Consider the following 19,262-nt stretch of genomic DNA (forward strand, 5'->3'; position numbering starts at 1 on the left):
TTGATAATATTCTCATCATAAGTGTATTAGTTATAAAATTACATCTACACACAGAAACTTGAAAAGAAAATCTTTAAATATATTTAAAATATTACAAATGAAAGACCAATTAAATTTGCTTTCCATTCTTTTGTCTAAAAAAATATTATAAATGAAATGATTCACTGTGGTTTTGAATCCATATTATAAATATAAAAAAAATTTTCACTTGATATTGCAAGAAATACTGATTTAAATGATAGAAGATTAAATTTTATTTGATAGATTTAAAAAAATAATATCTGATCGATTGAGTGAAAAGTGAGCAGGGCAGCTAAGTTGAATCTGTTCTCAAAATTGCTAATGCACAAATGATTATAAAAATGTGGACTTTGCATTCACAAACATTTCAATAAAGACGAACAGTTCATAAAATTGGAAAACATTGTTGTAAAAGATCAGGAAAAGTCATATAGGAGATGAGATTTGAACTGAAACTTGAAGGAAAATACGATTTAAATGTGTTTGAGAAACTGTTCTTGTTTTGTTTTTAATATGTTTGTAGCAGGAGAAATAAAGAAATAGAGAAGTATAACATGAAATGGGTGATTTGTAGATTTCCAAAGCCATAAAAGAGAGAATGGTAGAAAACATCTGAGCCCGTTACTTGTTAGGGTATGAATTCGAGACTTAATTCTAATAGTAAAATCACTCAAGGTTACTGCATATGAGAATAACATACCCAATACACAAATAGTACAGCTAATCTTAAATTGGATTGAAGTAAGCAAAAGATGGAGAAAAGAGAATCAGTTTGGAGAGAATGTCATTAATATGATTCTAGTATTATTTCCAGGCATAGTTTCTGCAAGTGTCACTACTGCCATTTAGACCTTCATTGCTGACAGAGGAGGAGTGGGTGATGATGGTCCTTATGCTGCTGCTGAGCATTCGAGAATGTTCAGCAATATTCCTGGCCTCCGCCCACTAGATGTCCTAGACATCAATAGCTCCCTCAACTCCCATCAGTAACAAGCAAAACTGTCTCCTGATATTATCCAATGTCTGCAAAATGGCCCCTGGTTGAGAACCAGTCATTTAGTGTTATGCCACTAGGAATAAAAAAGAAGAGGTGAATGTGAAATAAATTGTAAAGGATGTTGCTTGCTGGGCAGCTTTCAACCAATTGTTGAAGAAAAAAGAGTAGGTCATTTCAATAATAAAAAATGTTTTTAAAAATATACATATATACGTCTTTATGACATGTATTTTCTATGTCAACCTCACTTGGGACTATGTTATCCTTGTGTTACTTTTGTTACCATTGCCTCATTTTATAATATTTACATATATACCCTTAAATCCTTTTTTAGTATCTTTCGTAAATCAGGAGTGATTCCTTCTAGCTTTTGAGTCTTTTGCTTCAAAATGTGAGAAGAAATATTAGTACAAGTGATAAAAACTTATCAAAAGGTTTCATATTTTTTATTTCCATCGAATGCAGTGAGCTCGTATGCACTCTTCTCAGTTGTCTGAACCTTAAGATTAAAAGCTTTAATTGTCAGTGGGATCCTAAAGTATAAAACTGAAGCATGCTCACTCCTATTAGGAGCCAGTAAAACTTAAGAACTGTCCATTGCCTTCAGCTGACTCTCTACATGCACCTTCTCGTCTACCTGCACCAACAGAGCAGATGACTTACTGCTCTGGTCTTTTATTACTTGCCTTGAAGCAGAGAGCAGAGTTTGCAGCTGATAATGAAATCTGCCCAGATTGTTCCCAGGGTTTAATACCATTAGCATTTTCCTTACAAATGTCAATCTCTAAAGGTCTTAAACAAAGGATCTCTTTTTTTGAAGAGAATAGGGAGACACTGAGTAAGGCAGCAGGTGCTATACACAAAAGTGTGTGTGTGGTGTGCAACTGAGTTGGCTCTGACACCTGGAGACCCTATAAATGAGTGATGGCCACAGTGTCCTGTCTTCAACAGCCCTGCTCAGCTCTCATAGACTCATGCCTATGGCTTATTTTATGGAATCAATCCTTCTCATATTTGGTCTTCCTCTTTTTCTGCTGCCTTCTATTTTTTTCTCAGCCTTGTTGTCTTTTCCAAAGAACCCTGTCTTCTCAGGATCAGTCCAAAGTAGGGAAACTTAAGTAGGGTATGCTATTTCTTCTCTCTGTCCCGACATGGAAAGATGAAATAACTTTGGTCTAATCCCCTAAGGAAAAAAGTCCTAATATTAATATAAAGTAAGATGAGAAATTGTTACCTGACATGTGCCAGGATATTCATTATTTTATTCAATAAATATCTATTATGTTCTGCTATATGCCAGGCACTGTATAGTGAACAAAATAAATATAAAATTCTATACTCATGGAGCTTAGATTTAGTCTACAATGATGATTTTCCTGAAGGATATACCAAATCACTCTTTTAGGATCAAGGAAAAGAGACAAAAGCATGTAAAATAAATAAAGAGAAAACCTAAAGAATTTAGTGATATATGTGAGAGGTGATGAGATAATTTCAGTAGCTGGTATACCTGAAGGAAGTGGAGATAACCATTATGTCTGTGGAAATCTACCTATTTAAGCAAAAGTGTGTTAATTTAGTTGAATATTTTTATTACAAACTAGAATCTAAGTAAAACCGAACTCCCCTTTGTAGATGTTACTTCTTATTTCTCCACTTTCCTCTGTGCTAAATAACAACAGCGAGGCAATGGAAGCAATTTTATAAAGGTGATACTGAATGTTAATAAAAACTATGTGTATACTATCTATGAGCCTTACAAGCACCCTCTAAGTTAAAATCAGCATATCCATTTCCAGGTGTGTACCAGAAGTCTGAGATTAAATAACTCTGCCAAGCACTTAATGTTCACAAATTCCAGAGCCTCAGAAATTTGAACTCACCCAGTGAGACAGACTTGAAGTTCCTGAAGGCAGACATTGGTTCTGTGCACCATGATGCCTTTGAGACATTGTTAAATACAGGGGTAGGGGCGGGGCGGAGCGGAGGGGCAGTGAAATTTTAGAGAGGGCGAGTTCAGACATGCAGTAGAGTAGGAAAGTGACAACTATGTTTAGATTAAGGGGGAGACATTGGAGAGGGAAGAGATAATCAACAGTAGGAAGTTCTTGAGTCCATGAAAACAGATGAGATTAAAAATGGGAAGCAAATAGATTATCGGGAGATGGCAACCCTTTTCCCATCTAGTAGCCCTCAAAATATTCTCTGTATCTAAGAGTTTATTTCTACTTTTGTTGTCGTTATTGTTTATTTTGTTCTTTAGATTCCATGTATATGTGAAACCGTGCAATATTTATCTTTCTCATCTGACCCATTTCTGCCTGGGAGAGGGCCTCGCCTCTGGCCCTTGCTCTGACAACTCAGTGTTCCCCTGTAAGTCCCTGGTGTCTCCCGTGCAGCTGCCCGGTGCTGGTGCTCAGAGCGAGCAGGTCTGTTACCACTAAAGTCCTCTCCCTGACACGGCCCCTTTAAGAGGCATCTGCAGCTGTGGCTGCCGCAGCCTCTGTCCCACTCAGCCACTGGGGACCGCGCAGCCTCTGTCTTCACCCACTCCTACCTTCTACCATTGCAGGGTGATTAATTATTTCTCTCCCTAGTTGTAGTGCTTCTGTTCTTCTAGACCCCAGGCAAATTTTCCTTGCTGTTTGCTCTGTGTTTCTGTCACAACTTTGATTTGGTCACAAGAGGGATGAACAAAGCTTCTATCATCTACGCCATTTTTTATTCCTCTGGGAGGATATATTATTTAAGTGAAGTTTATATGAATTTGGAAAACAATGAGTATTCATTATATATATTTCATTTTGGAAAATTTTTATAAGTAAAAACAATTTGCCTAAAGCAATATACTTATTCTTTTTATTTTATGAGTGTCATCCAGTGAGTCATATTTGTTTCAGTTATTTATAAAACTGGTTAAATATGTAAGACTTGGTATATATGCATTAGGCCTATTTGAAAGTAGAGTTGAAAAAAATAATATTAGTAATTGTTTTGGTCTTCTCAGACATTTGTAATTTTCTTTATTTAAAGTTACTTTTAGCAAATTCCTGATTGTTTAAATTCCCAACTTGCATGAATTCCAGCCAAAAACTGACTTCTAAAATTGTTGAAACATACCAAAGTAATTATACCCTTATTACGTTGTTCTTTCTTCTCTTGAATCTATGGATTCCATAATATTCCTCCAGCTGTTCGGAATGACAAAAAGGAATACAAGTTTACAGGGGGTCTTGATATGCCCTCAATTTCCTCATCTGGAAAATGGGCTCCTCTTTTAGGGTGGTTATAGGAATTTTATGAGATATTATGTACAAAGAAGTCAGTAAGCCCGACAGCCTTCATGCATTACCTAATGAATTTCAGAGAATGTTGTTTTACATAGGAGGTTATTGATATTTATAAGAAAATTATTGTGAACTGTGTTAATCAACAAAAGGCATATTTTATATTAGATACTTCTTAATCTGTTTATTCTCGTATTTTCTTTCTAAACTTTCATTGGTCTAGAAGAGTTCATCATAGCAATAGTTATTTCTTTTCCATCCTTTCTGATTTAATAGGAAGGGTTCTATTACAAGTAAAGGAATAGAAGATAGCATAACTTCAAAAGTAAATGTATGCCCAATGATATGACAGAGTAGAATTAGAAAAATTAGAGAAAGAAAAAGAAACAGATACATGAATTATCAAAGGGAATATAGTAAGTCCTCACACAACATCATCAATAAGCTCTGCAACTTTAAGTGAAATGACATATAATAAAACCAACTCTACCATAGGCTAATTGATATAAACAAGAATTAAGTTCCTGCAGCATTCCATCAACATTATAAAAAGACAACATTATAATAAAATAATGTTGAATGAAATGAAATTATCCAAAGACATGCTGTCTTGGGAAGAAGTACATATTTAAAATATGAATATTTTACATGAGGATACTCTTGATTTTCAAGACGTGATTATTGGTTAAAATGTATTTTATATGAAAACAAATTAGAAGGACAAATGAGGTTTAATGATACTAAATAAAATTAGCTACCTCAAACAATTTAATTCAGTTAATATTTATTAGTTGTCTTTGTGCTGTATCTTCTGTTAGGCATAGGGCAGGGTCTCTGCCTTCATGGAACATAAAGGCTGGTGTAATATCTAAAGGTATATACTGTATTATATACTTGGAAGTTGCTGAGAGAATAAATCTTAAATGTTCTCATTGCAAAAAAGAAATGGTAATTATGTGAAGTGAAGGAGGTGTTAGCTAACTCTAGTGATGATCATATTGCATTATATAAGTGCATCAAATTAACACATTGTACATCTGGAAAAAAAGGTGTATGGGCTGAGATATGCTGAAGCAAAATGAATTTGAACCTTCACTGAACGTTTGTTTTAGAGAGAGGATATATCGTCAATAGACATACACGGTAGATAGTTTTATGGTAGAAAGGTTTTTTAAAATCACATATTAGTTCTTAGAAATACATGTATCTTCATAGTAAAATCTCAGTTTCTAGAAACTTATGGCATGCTATTGTATTGGATGGGCTTCAGATTTTCTGGAAGTAACAGACACAAGTGATGGATTATCTAAGAAATGAGTTTATTCCTCTTTGAGAATTATTTATCCTGTCTAAATGTGGGTGTTCCAGACCTCATAGGAGACCTCTGCCTATCCAGGGACCAAGGTCCTTTTGTCTTGTTGCTCTGTCTTCTGCTAGGATCAGCCTTTATCCCCATGACCAAGGATAGCTCATCACCATATCTGCATTACAGCCTGCGGGAAGCAGGAAAGGACAAAGAGGAGACCATATCTATTCTTGCTTTGTCTTAACAAAGAAATTACACACATTTTATCCCTCTGGCCAATATTTGGTCACATGCCACACCTAACTGCAAGGAAACCTGGGGACTGTAGTTTATATTCCAGGTAACTGAATTGTTACCTAAACTGTCTACTACTGTGTAAGAAGTGGAGGAGGACAGATGTATATAAGGACCAGCAGTCTTGGCAATGGCCAGTGTTTTTAGGTATCGAGATGAACACTTTTGGTTCTAGAACCTTTTGTTTAATAAGTGTTTGGATGAAATTTCATTTTAAAAATGTAAATATACATACACAATACACGTAATTATACAGATGATGTAATTTTTTGTTTCCTTGAACAGAGCATACTAAGTACAATCAATATAGCATTTCTGCGAAATGTTCTGTAATGAAGAACATCAACTTTTAAACTGGATTTGACACATGCCTTCCTTTAGAAAAATACTGATGTTAGCTTTACTTTTTACTAAGCTTCCTCTGTCTTATAAAAGAGAGTCTCTATCACCACCTGGGGTCTGTCACCTGGCTGCCTTTTTGTTGTCCATTTTTCAGTGTGATATCAGTGTCTGTGTCTTGTAAGCATCATTTCGAACTTTACATTTGATTTCTGACTCACTGCATAATGGGATCTAGGTATTTTCTTAGTAGTTTCAAGACCACTGACTACAAATTTGTGGAAATGAAGAAAAAAATATACTTTTTAAAAAAGGCAGAGTTGATCAGCTGAACTGTGATCTGTGTGGAAATAGCTTTGATCATCTTATCAACCTTTCCTTTTAGCTTTCTTTAAATTGACTCATATACTTGGCATATGACAACTTGCAATATAGTTGCTATTTGAAATTAAAATCTTTCGAAGGTGACTAAGGATATTTGGGTTAGAATGTTACTTCAGTTAGTTTTTTTATATGAGCCTGGAATATAACTTCCCCTAAATATTTTAATTTTCATTTATATTTTATTGATATATAACTAACATATAACATTATATTAGGTATACAACATAATGATTTGATATATGTATATATTGTGAAATGATCCATTACAATAAATCTAGTTAAGATCCGTCACTACACATAGTTACAAATAAATTACATATAAATTTTCATTTTATTTTTAAGAAGTTATATTTGGGTATTTTGTGAAGGTGCTATTTTATAGATTCTGAATCCATTTTCTTCATTAATAGAGATCTGTCAAATTGTGTCAAAGACATGTGTTTTGGAAACCAAACAACCTGGTTTTAAATCTCAGAATAACCAGTGATCTTTGTGACCTTTGGTATATTATTTAATTTTTCTGCTCCCATTTTCTCATCCTACTATTCTCTGTCATCCTGACCTGTTGTGTTGAAAAATGATATAATGTACATTATGTGCTTAGCCACTTGACTGACACTAAGTGCCCAATAAATAATGGCAGCTGTCGTTATTGCTATTATAGATGTAGCTGTTGTTGTGATTGTTGTTTTAATATCTCCATAACAGCAGGCAATGATTTTTCCTAAATCCTCATTAGGGCTTAACTTCGAACTCAACTTCAGGCTCAAGTAATATTAAAAATTACCCGTTTAGCGGTATCTTTAGATTAAGTGTAATGTACAGTGTTGCATGATGGATTAATTTCTCACAAATCACTTCTGTAGTCTTTTCTCATACTTTGAATAATACCCTGGTTTACATGTTATATCTCTGAGGAAATACAGTGAAAATGTGGCAAGAATATTTCCAGATACTAATCCTGGTTGCTCTAAACTGTTCTTTGTGATTTAGTAAAAGAAAAACTTGGTTATCCCTCTGTAATACTTTAGCTTTCAAATAATCTTTGAGTGAAAGATAAAATGATTATAGAATATGCCAAAAATTCACCATCCATGAATTGACTTCGACTCTATAAAAAAGAAGAATGACACATGTAGAGGAAGTAAGTGATAAAATTTTCAAGTATTCTCGAAGCATTTATACATTCAAGAACAATAAAAGTGTCTTTATCCCGGTTAAAACTTGTATTACATTTTAAGGTTGAATTTGAGGAAGTTGCCAAAATAGATCAGTTTCAACAAAAATATAAAACTGCTCAGTGATGGATTGTGCCCTCTGGAAACGTCCCAGCTATTTTTCAAAGAGCTTTGTGATTTGCTGGATTGCTGGTTTCTCTACCTATATGTAGCCATTTGATGACTTATCTCAGTTTGAATTGCCAAAATCATGCTTCTAAAAATACATACAGCTCATTAAACTATTTCCTCATAAAAATCATTTCCCATTTCAATGCACATTGGTCCCCAAATAACAGGCATTGCAGACCATTTCTTGGAAACTAGAATGTGCTTAAGATTTTACATGCATAATCTCATATAGTCTTTTCAACAACCCTATGGAGATATATTTTTATTTTCTTTGTTTTACAGATGGGAAAACTGAGATGTAGACAGATTAAATAACTTACCCAACATTAGACAGATAGTAAACTAGGTTTTAAGACATATTTATGTATGGAGTACTGTCAAGGCTATTGCTCTATATTTTATTACATCAATTTCTATCACTAGAAATGAGTTTCCAGACATTTGTCCTGGACCTTTACAGGACTAACACATATACTAATTTGTCTTCCCTCATTACTTTACTTTTCCCTCTCTACTCTTCCACCTTTATGCATTAGCAATATCTTCAAGGAACACAAGTGACAATATCTATGAATTCTTTGTGCAAAAGGGTAATAATTAAGCCTCCGAAGTATGTGGATAATGTTGCACCAATTTTAGTGCTCTTCATTTTTAAAACAGCCAGGATTGTTTTATCCATCCATTGTTATGCCTGTCATCTGAATTTTTATTTGCCCAACGTACTACAGAGAAACATAAACTACTGTGATAAAGACAGAAAATAAGATCAAAGTATAGGGGAAAAAATTAGTTCTAGTTGATGATATTGGCATCTCCATTTACAAAATGACTAGTGTCTCTTTTTTATGCATAGATCTTATTCGATAAAAAGAAAAGATCAAGTTTCCTAGAAAATATGCTTTGATGCCATGATATGTATTAACTAGCTGTAAATTTAGGTGACATATGAAATACTATAACAATGAATATATATTTTAGGGAGTTATAACCAAAAATATAAGATTCTCTGTATATCCTTGTTTCCAAATTCTCTGTTAAAGATGAATTTATTAATAAAATGTGTTTTCTTCCAAGAGTTCTTTTGAAAATATGCATGGGCTTACCTGCACTAAAGTTCTAGGGCCATTTCCAATTTTGTTTCATGAACTACAAAGAACATTTTTTCATCTTGACCTAGAACATATATACATATACATATATACATAGACATACAATATATATGCATATCTGAAACAAAAATTCACAAAACAATACTAATTCTTAGTTTAAATGACACACATATTTCTATTCTATTTAATTTATTTTTAACATGTATATTATTGATTTATTTATTACAATAAGTTTTCCTGAGATAATCACTACCTTTAGCAGGATATGAAAAATTTGACTTCTTTCATCATAATCATCTGGGTAGTCTAGAGATGCAGTGAAGCATAGTGGCAAGAGCACGGGCTTATGGTCATTAGGTCTGGATATGAATCCTGACTTTATAACTTTCTTTTTTTATTGTGGTATAATTGACATTATTACATTAGTTTTCAGATATATAACATAATGATTTGATATTTGTATACCCTGCAAAATTATCACCACAGTAAGTCTAGTTACCACCCATTACCATACATAGTTATGTATCCTATTTAATTTTCAATAGAATATTCTTTGTGGTGACCCACTAAAATGATTTCATGAGTCACTGACAGATCATGACTTAAAATCTGAAAAAACAATGATCTAGACAAAGAATTACTCAGAGCCCAGCTGACAATTTTGAACATAATCATACATATTTGTAGAAATAAACCTATAGATATAAATATTGATTAATCAAATTGTTTATGTATTTTATACAGCTTATTCATGTTTGAATTTGACTTTAATGAGGCTGTCTTTGCAAAGTGTTGTTTTATGAACATCCTCAGACAAAACATTTAGATTCAGAATTTATGAGTACTAGACATCCTGTCCTTGAGGATAAAGACTCTCCTTTTAAATTTTCTTCTCAAATTCAAGGCTCTATAAATATCAGTAAATCATAAAATGTTTACTTTTCTTTAATTCGAATTGTACAGTGGTGAAATATAGTGTTGTATTACTTGAGTAATAGTATTTACAATTTATCATTTGGAGAAGATTACTTGAACTCAAGATTGTTAATGATTTTTTAGAACTTTTAAACAGGAGCTAGGTTGAGGTTGATGTTTCAGAAAGGTTTGATTTAATTGATGTTTGCTCTTTGAAGTTTTTGGGGTCATTTTTTTCCTACAGTAATTGTCTGACTCTTGAAATCTGGATAATGACTAAATAAGGTAACCTATGGGTAGATTATGTTTCAAAATGGTTATTATGTATACAAGGATCTAATAATAATTACAGCATAACATAATTTATTGTGTTCCTTCGCCCAGTCAGGTATTCTGCCAAACACTTTATATACTCTCCTTTAATTCTTTCCACAATCTTATTAGGGAAGTATTATTGTTCCCACTTTATGTATAAGGAAACTAAGGCTTATGATAGGACTAAGTAACTTCTGCACGGTGACAAGACCTCAGGCCTGAGTCAAGATTGAAAAACACTGACTGATTGCCTCCAAAGCCCCTGGGTTTTATAACCATGTTCTGTTGTGCACAATAAAGCTCTGATTAACTCTCACTTGTAACCCAGAGAAAGCAAAATATCCAGGATTGGATTTTATGTTTTGACTTACACACAGGGCTAGCTACATAATTTATGTGGCTCAGTGAAAAATGAAATACAGAGACCCTTGTTCGAATAGCAGGAAGGAAAGTGCTGTTAAAATTACTAAAATATAAAGCTAATTTTCTAATTTCATGCTCTCTCTCTCTACTTGCCCTGATGTTTTTTTTGTTTTTGTTTTTGTTTTTTTCTTATTTAACATCATTCTGAATAAAGAAAATTAAAATTTTAAATCATTAGCATGTGTTTTACTGCTTATTGTTATATTGTCCAATTGCAGTGGCAGATGCACATATGAGCATTTAACTCATGCAAAATCAGTGTTATCAGACAATTTGTATGTTGTAGCTTGTACATATGTATGTATTTCATTCTTAATGTGGAGATGTTGCACAACTAATTCAGGTGTTTTTATTTCATCTTATGATAGGTGCATATTCTACTAATATTCTTTACCTTCGGCTTACTGATGAGTAGAAGGACTGAAAGGAAAAGGAAGTATGGGTTGCCCTATCTTTCCCTTTCCTCCTATGTCATATGTCATGAGTTTCAGCATAAATGGTTGGCTAATACAAGAAAAAAATAAGAGTGAGCAGAGATGTGATAGGATCCCTTGGTTGTTTGTGTTTGTGTTTTCTTAGAATTGCCTTCTTTTTGGCTTTGAAGCAATTTCTGTTTCAAATAGAAAGCATGACTTCCTGGGGCTGTTAGTACCCTCAGTCACTCAGTCATAGACATAACACACTTACCTTGTATTCACTTGAGTTGTGCTAAATTGCCATACCCTGTGAGTTCACCAGCATCCTGTGCTCAGGAGACATAAAAAAAACAAAAACAAAAACAAAAAAAACTATATGATGCAAATGGGGTGAACACACATACTGTACTTATATTCTCTGCTCATGTACATATTTCATCACCCCACTGGACTTTGCTTACAAAACCCAAGTTTAAAGATAAAATTATTAAGAATTTTGAGATGGCCATGTTAAGAAGTGGATAAAACAAGCATGGGGTCCTTCTGAGACTTGAGTATTGTGCAGTTGCTTGGGCTGAATAGTCATGAAGCTCATCCCATCAACACACGTCTCCCAGGCTCCCTTTTTGTAACTTTTCCTCTCTTTATGCTGACTTTGATATTTATTATTAATAGTATTTAGGGGTGGGCAGAAGGGATATACTGTGGAACTTGTTATAACTTCTAAGACCTTCAGAAATTGCCTTGACCTTGGAGATGGCCCTTGCATATATCTCTCTTATGGCACTTGTTCCCTGTTTGAGATACTAGAGCTGGGTGAGTTTGACTTATCAGGATGACATATTTCTGCCACTCTCTAGACACAGATAAAGAGTGTATCATTTGATGAAAATATCACACCAAAGACTGCCGCTATATTTTGCCATCTTAAAGGACTTAATAGTTGGAGAAATTTATAACATTAAACTTTCAAAATTGGAGTATTTATCAGATGTGCACAATTACGCTGGTGCTGGCAGCTCAGTGAGGTAAGGCCCGCATTGAGGGGAGCTGGAAATAGAAAAAGCAGACATGCCTGAGGCAAACCATAAAAAGGATGGGTTTTTCTCTAAGCAGGATTGTGAAATTCCCCCAAATAACTTCTGATTGTTTTACACTGCCTTTTGTTTCCTTTGCAAAACCTTGCTTGTTAGGGCCCAGTGCTTGCTTGCTGTATTTGGAGTACACAGAAGATTCCTCTCCAAATATTTCTCCAATAGTTTTGCTCTGCTCCCATGTCAACAGTTTGCCTGTGTTCCTTACCTCAGCAGGAAATCCTCTTGTGTGTAGTCCTTCACTTTATGTGAGTGCATTCTACTATCTTAGCTAGGTTTTTGAAGCCCAGCAACCTAGCATGAGTGTACTTGACCCAAACGAAAAATTCAGGCAGATTTTCTTATTTGCTCACATTTTTTACCCCTGATGGTGGCCCTGAGATTAAAGCAGCAGACACACAGGTTATCCCAAGAGGTCTCTCCTGTCACATGGTAGTACTTTTCTCATTGTTTCTGAATCTCTGTAAACACACAACCAGGTCAATATTTCATCCTGTAAACTACCTTATCTACTACAGGTGATTCTCTTGAAGTCTCCATCGCTTGGCTTGAGGTGGAGACACACCTAGACATAATAGCATTCCAGAGGAATCCTTTCTTGCCAGAATTCTCCAATCTCTTTGCTTCCTCTTATACACCTCTGAGGTAGTGGATTTAGGGTTGTGAGGCCAGTTTCGTCATTACCTTTTAGCAGTTCCTTCATTGGTGGCCTGCATCTTCTTAGGATTATGGAGACTTCATACCCTTTGTTCTCAACTTTAGGATCTCATCAGAAATTCCAAGACAACTATTGAGAATTTCATTGAACATCCTGCTAATTCAATTAGAAAGCAAATACTTTATATTTTACTTCTCCTAAGATAATGTGTTGCTACTTAAACCACAGCCTTCTGGAAATAAAGGCTTAATTCATGGAAGTCATTATATTGTTAGAAATTTCAGAAGTGTAGATGAGGTTTCTCTTTTTAAATTTTACCTCTCTCCCCTACTTATTTTTATACTGATAACTCTTCTGCTCTGTAAATTTTCAAAAACATTTCATTATCATTTGAGAAGAGATGTCTCTAATGTGCATTTGGAATATATTATATAAATATAATACAGTAATGTGTGTGTAAAGGATTGAAAGTACGAACTGAAAAAAAAATACTTATGGATAAAGATTTGTAGCATTTAAAGTATCACATGAAGAAATGTACTAATTCACTCTTTATAGTAATCCAGAAGACCTGTAATAAAATATTAATTTGAAGTTGATTTTGGCTACCATTTGAAAATTTGCGTGGTTATTTGTGAGGCTGCTAAAATGCAGGATCACTGTTGTGTGTGTCGGCTGTTGATGTCTCTGATAATGCGAGTGGACATTTCTAGCATTTTAAATATTTCATTCATTTTATCACTTAATGTACTGGAACAGTCTGCAAAAATACTAATTGTATAACACCCAATTTGTTTTATTGTTCAGCATTTGGAAGCTCCTAAAGACAAGTCATTTGGCAGTTCATTCATGGAGACTGAAGTAAACCTGGATAGTTACCAAACCGCTCTAGAAGAAGTACTTTCATGGCTTCTTTCAGCTGAGGACACATTGCAAGCACAGGGAGAGATTTCTAATAATGTAGAAGAAGTGAAAGAACAATTTCATACTCATGAGGTAAAGTAAAACATTGATTTATGAAACACAGCACATGACTTGTCATAAAAGCAAGTCTCTCTTTTTAGCTCACTCTGTAAGATTCTATTTTGTTAATTTAGTTTTTATTTTGAGATGGAGACAAATAAACGTTCATGTGCTTGAGATTCCAACAGCCAGCATATGAAGTTCTGCCTTGGAGAAAACCACTTAAAAGTACTGAGATCGGATTTTGCCAGTGACTCATACAGGAATGTGAAATCCCAGCTCCCTTCTCTTGGGTCACGACAATGCTAAACTATAACTCACTCAAGAGTGCCTGTGTCGTGTCAGGCTAAACTACACTCACTGGGAGGCTTTTCCTGAGATGACACACTTACTTGCCTCCCTCTCATTCCCTGTCCTCTTTGCTGTTTCTTCAGCTCCCTTGCACACAAATCCTTATATCAGGGTCTTCTTCTGCAAAAGGAGACCTAAGCTAATTATTTTCTTTAATCATATTAAAAACAATATTGGGTTCTCTTAAACAAAAATTAAAATACTTTTACCGAAATTATAGTTTAAATGGGTATACATTTAAAATTGAAAAAAAAATTATGATTTACCTAAAGTGTTAAACACTGTTTCAATTTCTTTTTTTGTCAGGGATACATGATGGATTTGACATCCAATCAAGGAAGGGTTGGTAATGTCCTACAATTGGGAAGTCAACTGATTGGATCAGGGAAATTATCAGAAGATGAAGAAACTGAAGTACAAGAACAAATGAATCTTCTAAATTCAAGATGGGAATGCCTCAGGGTAGCTAGCATGGAAAAGCAGAGCAAGTAAGTCTTCATTTTCAATTTCTAAAAATAGCTCATTTGGAATGTTACTATTAATTTGATGCAGTTTCCTGTTGAAGTTAGGAGTCTCAGTTTGTTCCTAAAGCATGCAGAGCTCTTCTTCAGGGGACATTTTGGTTGGATTTTCATACATGTTACTTTTTAATTTTCACTTTTGTAATTGAAGAGATGTTGGCTAGAAGGATCAGTGTCTACAGAACTATAAAAGAACTTTAAAAGTTGCCAAAACGTTGTCATAGTTAATATTTTGGGGGTTTTCTCCAAAATTAAAATATGACCATTGGAGGCAGGGCAGTATACACAGGAAGCCATATTCAGGCATATCTCGGAGATATTGTGGCTTCAGTTCCAGACCACCACAATAAAGCGAGTTGTAATCTTTTTGCTGGTAGAGGGTCTTACCTTCAACTTTAAAAAAAAGCTACATCTGTGAAGCTCAATAAAGCGAAGCACAGTAAAACGAGCTACGCCTGTACATAGAATCATCTATTAGGTGTAGTTGACAGGAAACACTCTTCTAATGGAAAAGCCCTCAAAAATATAAAATAGTTTTTCGTATGTTTATGGAAATCCTCTTGAAAAAAAATTTCTCATCTGTGTTTGGAAATCCTTATTCAAGTACTGTGTGGTTGTGAAATATTTTGAGAATATATATTGACTTAATCAGAAAATAATTTTTGAGACATTTCTGAAAATGGCACTTTTCTTATAAATGTTAACAAGTAGATCTCATTATTCTCGATGTGTTGCTTTGATTTATATTGTTAGGTGTGTGTATTCATGTAGAGCCTATTGAGACAAGATAGATTTATTTTTAAATGAAAAGAAATGAAGAGCCAACTGTGGATTTGAATATATTAAGCTAAAGAAATTGTCCAAGCGCCTTAAGTTTACTTAGCTATTATTTATGAAGATTAAAAGCTTTAAAATAGGACCAAAGAAACTCATTAGATATGCTGGGAAGATTGCAATTCTAGCACTAAATTATAGTGTGACAATAGGAAGGGAGAGCTATACATTTTTGAGCTCATATCTTTTGAAAGAATAGGGAAGGCATAAAAAAGATAGAATTTTCACAAATTTTGATAGTCCAAAACAGGAGATATTAGTCTATGCATGTTGACATTTTCCTCCGCTGTGATCATTTTGATGATTACAACTAACCCTTGAGGTGAGGGTTATAATAACCATATTATAACTGTTGAGTTTATACTGCACCCTTTCCCCCACCCAAGAGTCAACTAATTTACTCCACCCATTTATCATCATAAATCATAAGATATAGAGCTGCCTACTTGTGGTCATATGCCAACATTGTTCAGATTACAGCATCCGTTGGCACTGATCTGTACGATTTAAATAGGGCAACCTCAGACAAAATTCTGAAGTCTTTAATATCTAGCCTCCTCTTTTACTGCTTTTCCCACAGTGCCATCACTGTCTTTTCCTTTTTACATTCTATTTTTCCATTTTCTTCTGGAGGCTAAGTACCCCCATTGTTCCTCACTCCTTTTTTTCAATAGGACTAACAATATGACATTAATCATTCATACTAATCAATTAATTATTTGCAACTGGGGACTGGGTTGCAAGGAAAGGTAAATTCAACTTAAAATTAAAATCTAAGTTTGCAACCTGTTATTATAACATTTTTAAAAAGATTAATTGAAAAAATCATTACAGTATATACACACACTCATCTGTTTATAAATAACACTTAGAAATCCTTACCACATCTGTGTGTGTGTGTGTGTATGTGTGTTTATGTGTGTATGTGGATATGTGTAATTTCCTAACCCTCATTTTACTGAAGGATAGGAAACCTAATGTGGTAATATCATTACTTAGCTAGGATCACCATCAAAAAATAGTTTGTCCTTAGGGAAAATTTGGGGACATTGGTTTGTGTTTAAGCTTTTAGAATGATTATCAGTGGGGCAAGGGCAGCCTTCTAGCTGGAATAGGTTTTGCTGAAATATAGTTTTAAAAATGAGACATGGATATATAACCAACTGTAGCACAGTCTTTTTGGTTAATTTGTTGAAATACACGTATGCAAAGTATTATTTAAGCAAAGCACATTCATAACTCTCTTATGAGTTTATAAATAGTAAATATTCCATAACAATTTTACCAACTTAGTGTGTGTTCTTGCAAAAAAATCTATTAAATTCTAAATGAGATAAGCCATTATGCAAACTCTGCTGGACCTAATTTTTGATAGAATTTTTTTGGAAGAATCAAAAAGCTGGTTATGACAGTAGGATATTATCAGTAGTTAAAAAATAATAGTTCTCGGTTTTATTTAATGTTTTAATTAACTGTTACCTGTTCAGTTTCTATTATAATGGTTATGTTGATGACTAGCTTCAATTTGGAGCATGACCTATTGTTTCCAAACACGATTATTTTGGAGTAGGAAGGCCTAGTAAATCCTAGAAAACAAAAATGGATCAGTCCACGCCTCTCGTATCTTTCTCCCAAACACAGGGTGTGGATAGATGCAGTCAGAATTCATCATCTCTGCCTAACTATAGATTTAGTGATGAGAGGACTGATAGTTAAGGTTTGTCTAGGCATATGAGATATAACCAAAACCGTGCTAGAACTCTTAAGTCACTATCTTATAGCAAAAGTAAAATAAAATTGGTTGGGAATACAGGTAAGCTTATAACTAAAATGTATGAATATTTACACCTGATAATTATCAATATTCTTTGCCATCATATCTATCAGTATTAATCAAGTTATACTTGATATATCCCTTGTGATATATATGCCACTATATATAAAGAACTATATATAACACCACATGTACACATGTACATATATACACACAATTATTAACAAATATTAATGGAATACCTTGAGATAACAGATACATTTCAAGATCCTGGGGACAAAGTAATGATCACAAAAGGTAGGGTCTCAGATCTCCTGACTCTCTAGAGAGGCTGACATCCAATTAAAAAAATATCAGATAGGAATAAGTTTTCTGAAGAGATTACAAACTATTGTGATAGAGTATTTGAGGGGCTACTTTAGCCTTTGTGATCCAGGAACATTGTTTCTGGGGTGGTACCACTTAATTGGAAATTTCAATGACAAGAAGAAACCACCATTTTCAGATCAGGAAGGAGTACATTTCAGGCAGAGGGAACAGCCAACGTAAAGACCCTAAAATAGGGACAGTTTGGCTTGTTAGAGGAATCAAAAGTCCGGCATGGCTGGAGAGTTGCAAGAAAGAAGGTTAGATAGCTGAGGTATGAGATGGGGTTGAAATATAGGTAGAGGTCTTGTCAGGTATGGCATTGTAAGGGTAAAAGACGAGGACTTGGAGTTCTAGCATAAACACAAGAAAAAGCCATCAGATAGTTTTAGGTAGGGGAGAGATGGGTAAATAAAATACCAGTATTGCTAATGGAAGAAGAAAGGACAGTTTTAAGGTCAGTGTAGTCACCCAGGTGAGAGATGCTACTTACTGTCTTATGCCAGGTGAGTGCATCCCACTATCTTAGCCCAGTAGTTAATTCATAATCCTTCCTGCTGTATTTATTTTAGTTGCTTTTTTTTTTTTTGGCCTTTTTAACAGTCAAGATGCTTTTGCTTTGGAAATAGACATCCTTGCCTCATGCATGCAGACGCTACCTTTATACCGTCGCATCTAGGAAATACTATTTAGCCCACAAATTGTTAACAATTATCAAAAAAAACAAGAAATTAAAGAAGAATAGAAGGAATAAAAATGCCGTAATATTTACCTTATGCTAGATCTACTCTAATTGGCCTAACAGATAAGGTCTCACTTTCTCAAACACCTATTCATGTGAACTAAGGCAACACACTTCCCCCCTCTATGATGCTTAGTTTCAGAGCTGTATGTCTGGCACACTTCTAAGAGACATTGGCTGAGATAGGGTATGAAAAAGTACTTTGTGAAAGCAACATTATGACAAAATGTAAAGAATGATCATCACGATAAATAACTGGCCATGTATTAATTATTTTAACCATACCAAATGGCTTTGTCTCATCTATATTTTTCACTTTTTCCCTCCAGGTTGTTCTAATTGTCACACTCTTTTTTTTTTTGCAAAAAATATGTTTATGAATATTTTCTATGGGGGCAAAGGAACATGAACAAGGTGCCTAAAATTACGTCTGCAGTTATAATTTTTCAATGGAAACATTTAAAAATACGCTTGTAAAGGAATATAAAAAACCAAATATGCAGATGCTTCTCCCTCTTTTCTTCCTTCTTTTTACTCTATTTTCATTTTATTCTTTCCTTATTGATTTCTTTCCTCTCCAATTCTGATATCTTCACAGATGTGAATTGATGATGAAGTAAAAGCTAATACAATAAATAAGTTTGTTAAGATATCTCTAGCCATGAAACACTTTGGCACAAACATACTACTATTGGTAAATTACAATTCTTTAACAATGTTTATGAGATTGAAATGAAAGAACTAAGTACCCTGATTGCATAATTAAAATAAAATAATTAGAACAAGACTATGTTGACATGCTCA

At 34.1% G+C, this 19,262-nt stretch overlaps 1 protein-coding gene across 1 annotated transcript in view; it reads left to right on the top strand.

Moving 5' to 3' along the window:
* DMD (dystrophin) overlaps positions 1 to 19,262 on the top strand; it is a 1,897,222-nt gene that overhangs the window by 496,272 nt on the left and 1,381,688 nt on the right. Inside the window, 2 exon segments of the mRNA XM_039846417.1 lie at positions 13,715 to 13,903; positions 14,528 to 14,709. Coding sequence (XP_039702351.1) covers positions 13,715 to 13,903; positions 14,528 to 14,709 — 371 coding nt within the window.

Source organism: Pteropus medius, unplaced genomic scaffold, assembly GCF_902729225.1.
Source record: "Pteropus medius unplaced genomic scaffold, Ma_sr-lr_union100, whole genome shotgun sequence".
Classification (NCBI taxonomy): domain Eukaryota; kingdom Metazoa; phylum Chordata; class Mammalia; order Chiroptera; family Pteropodidae; genus Pteropus; species Pteropus medius.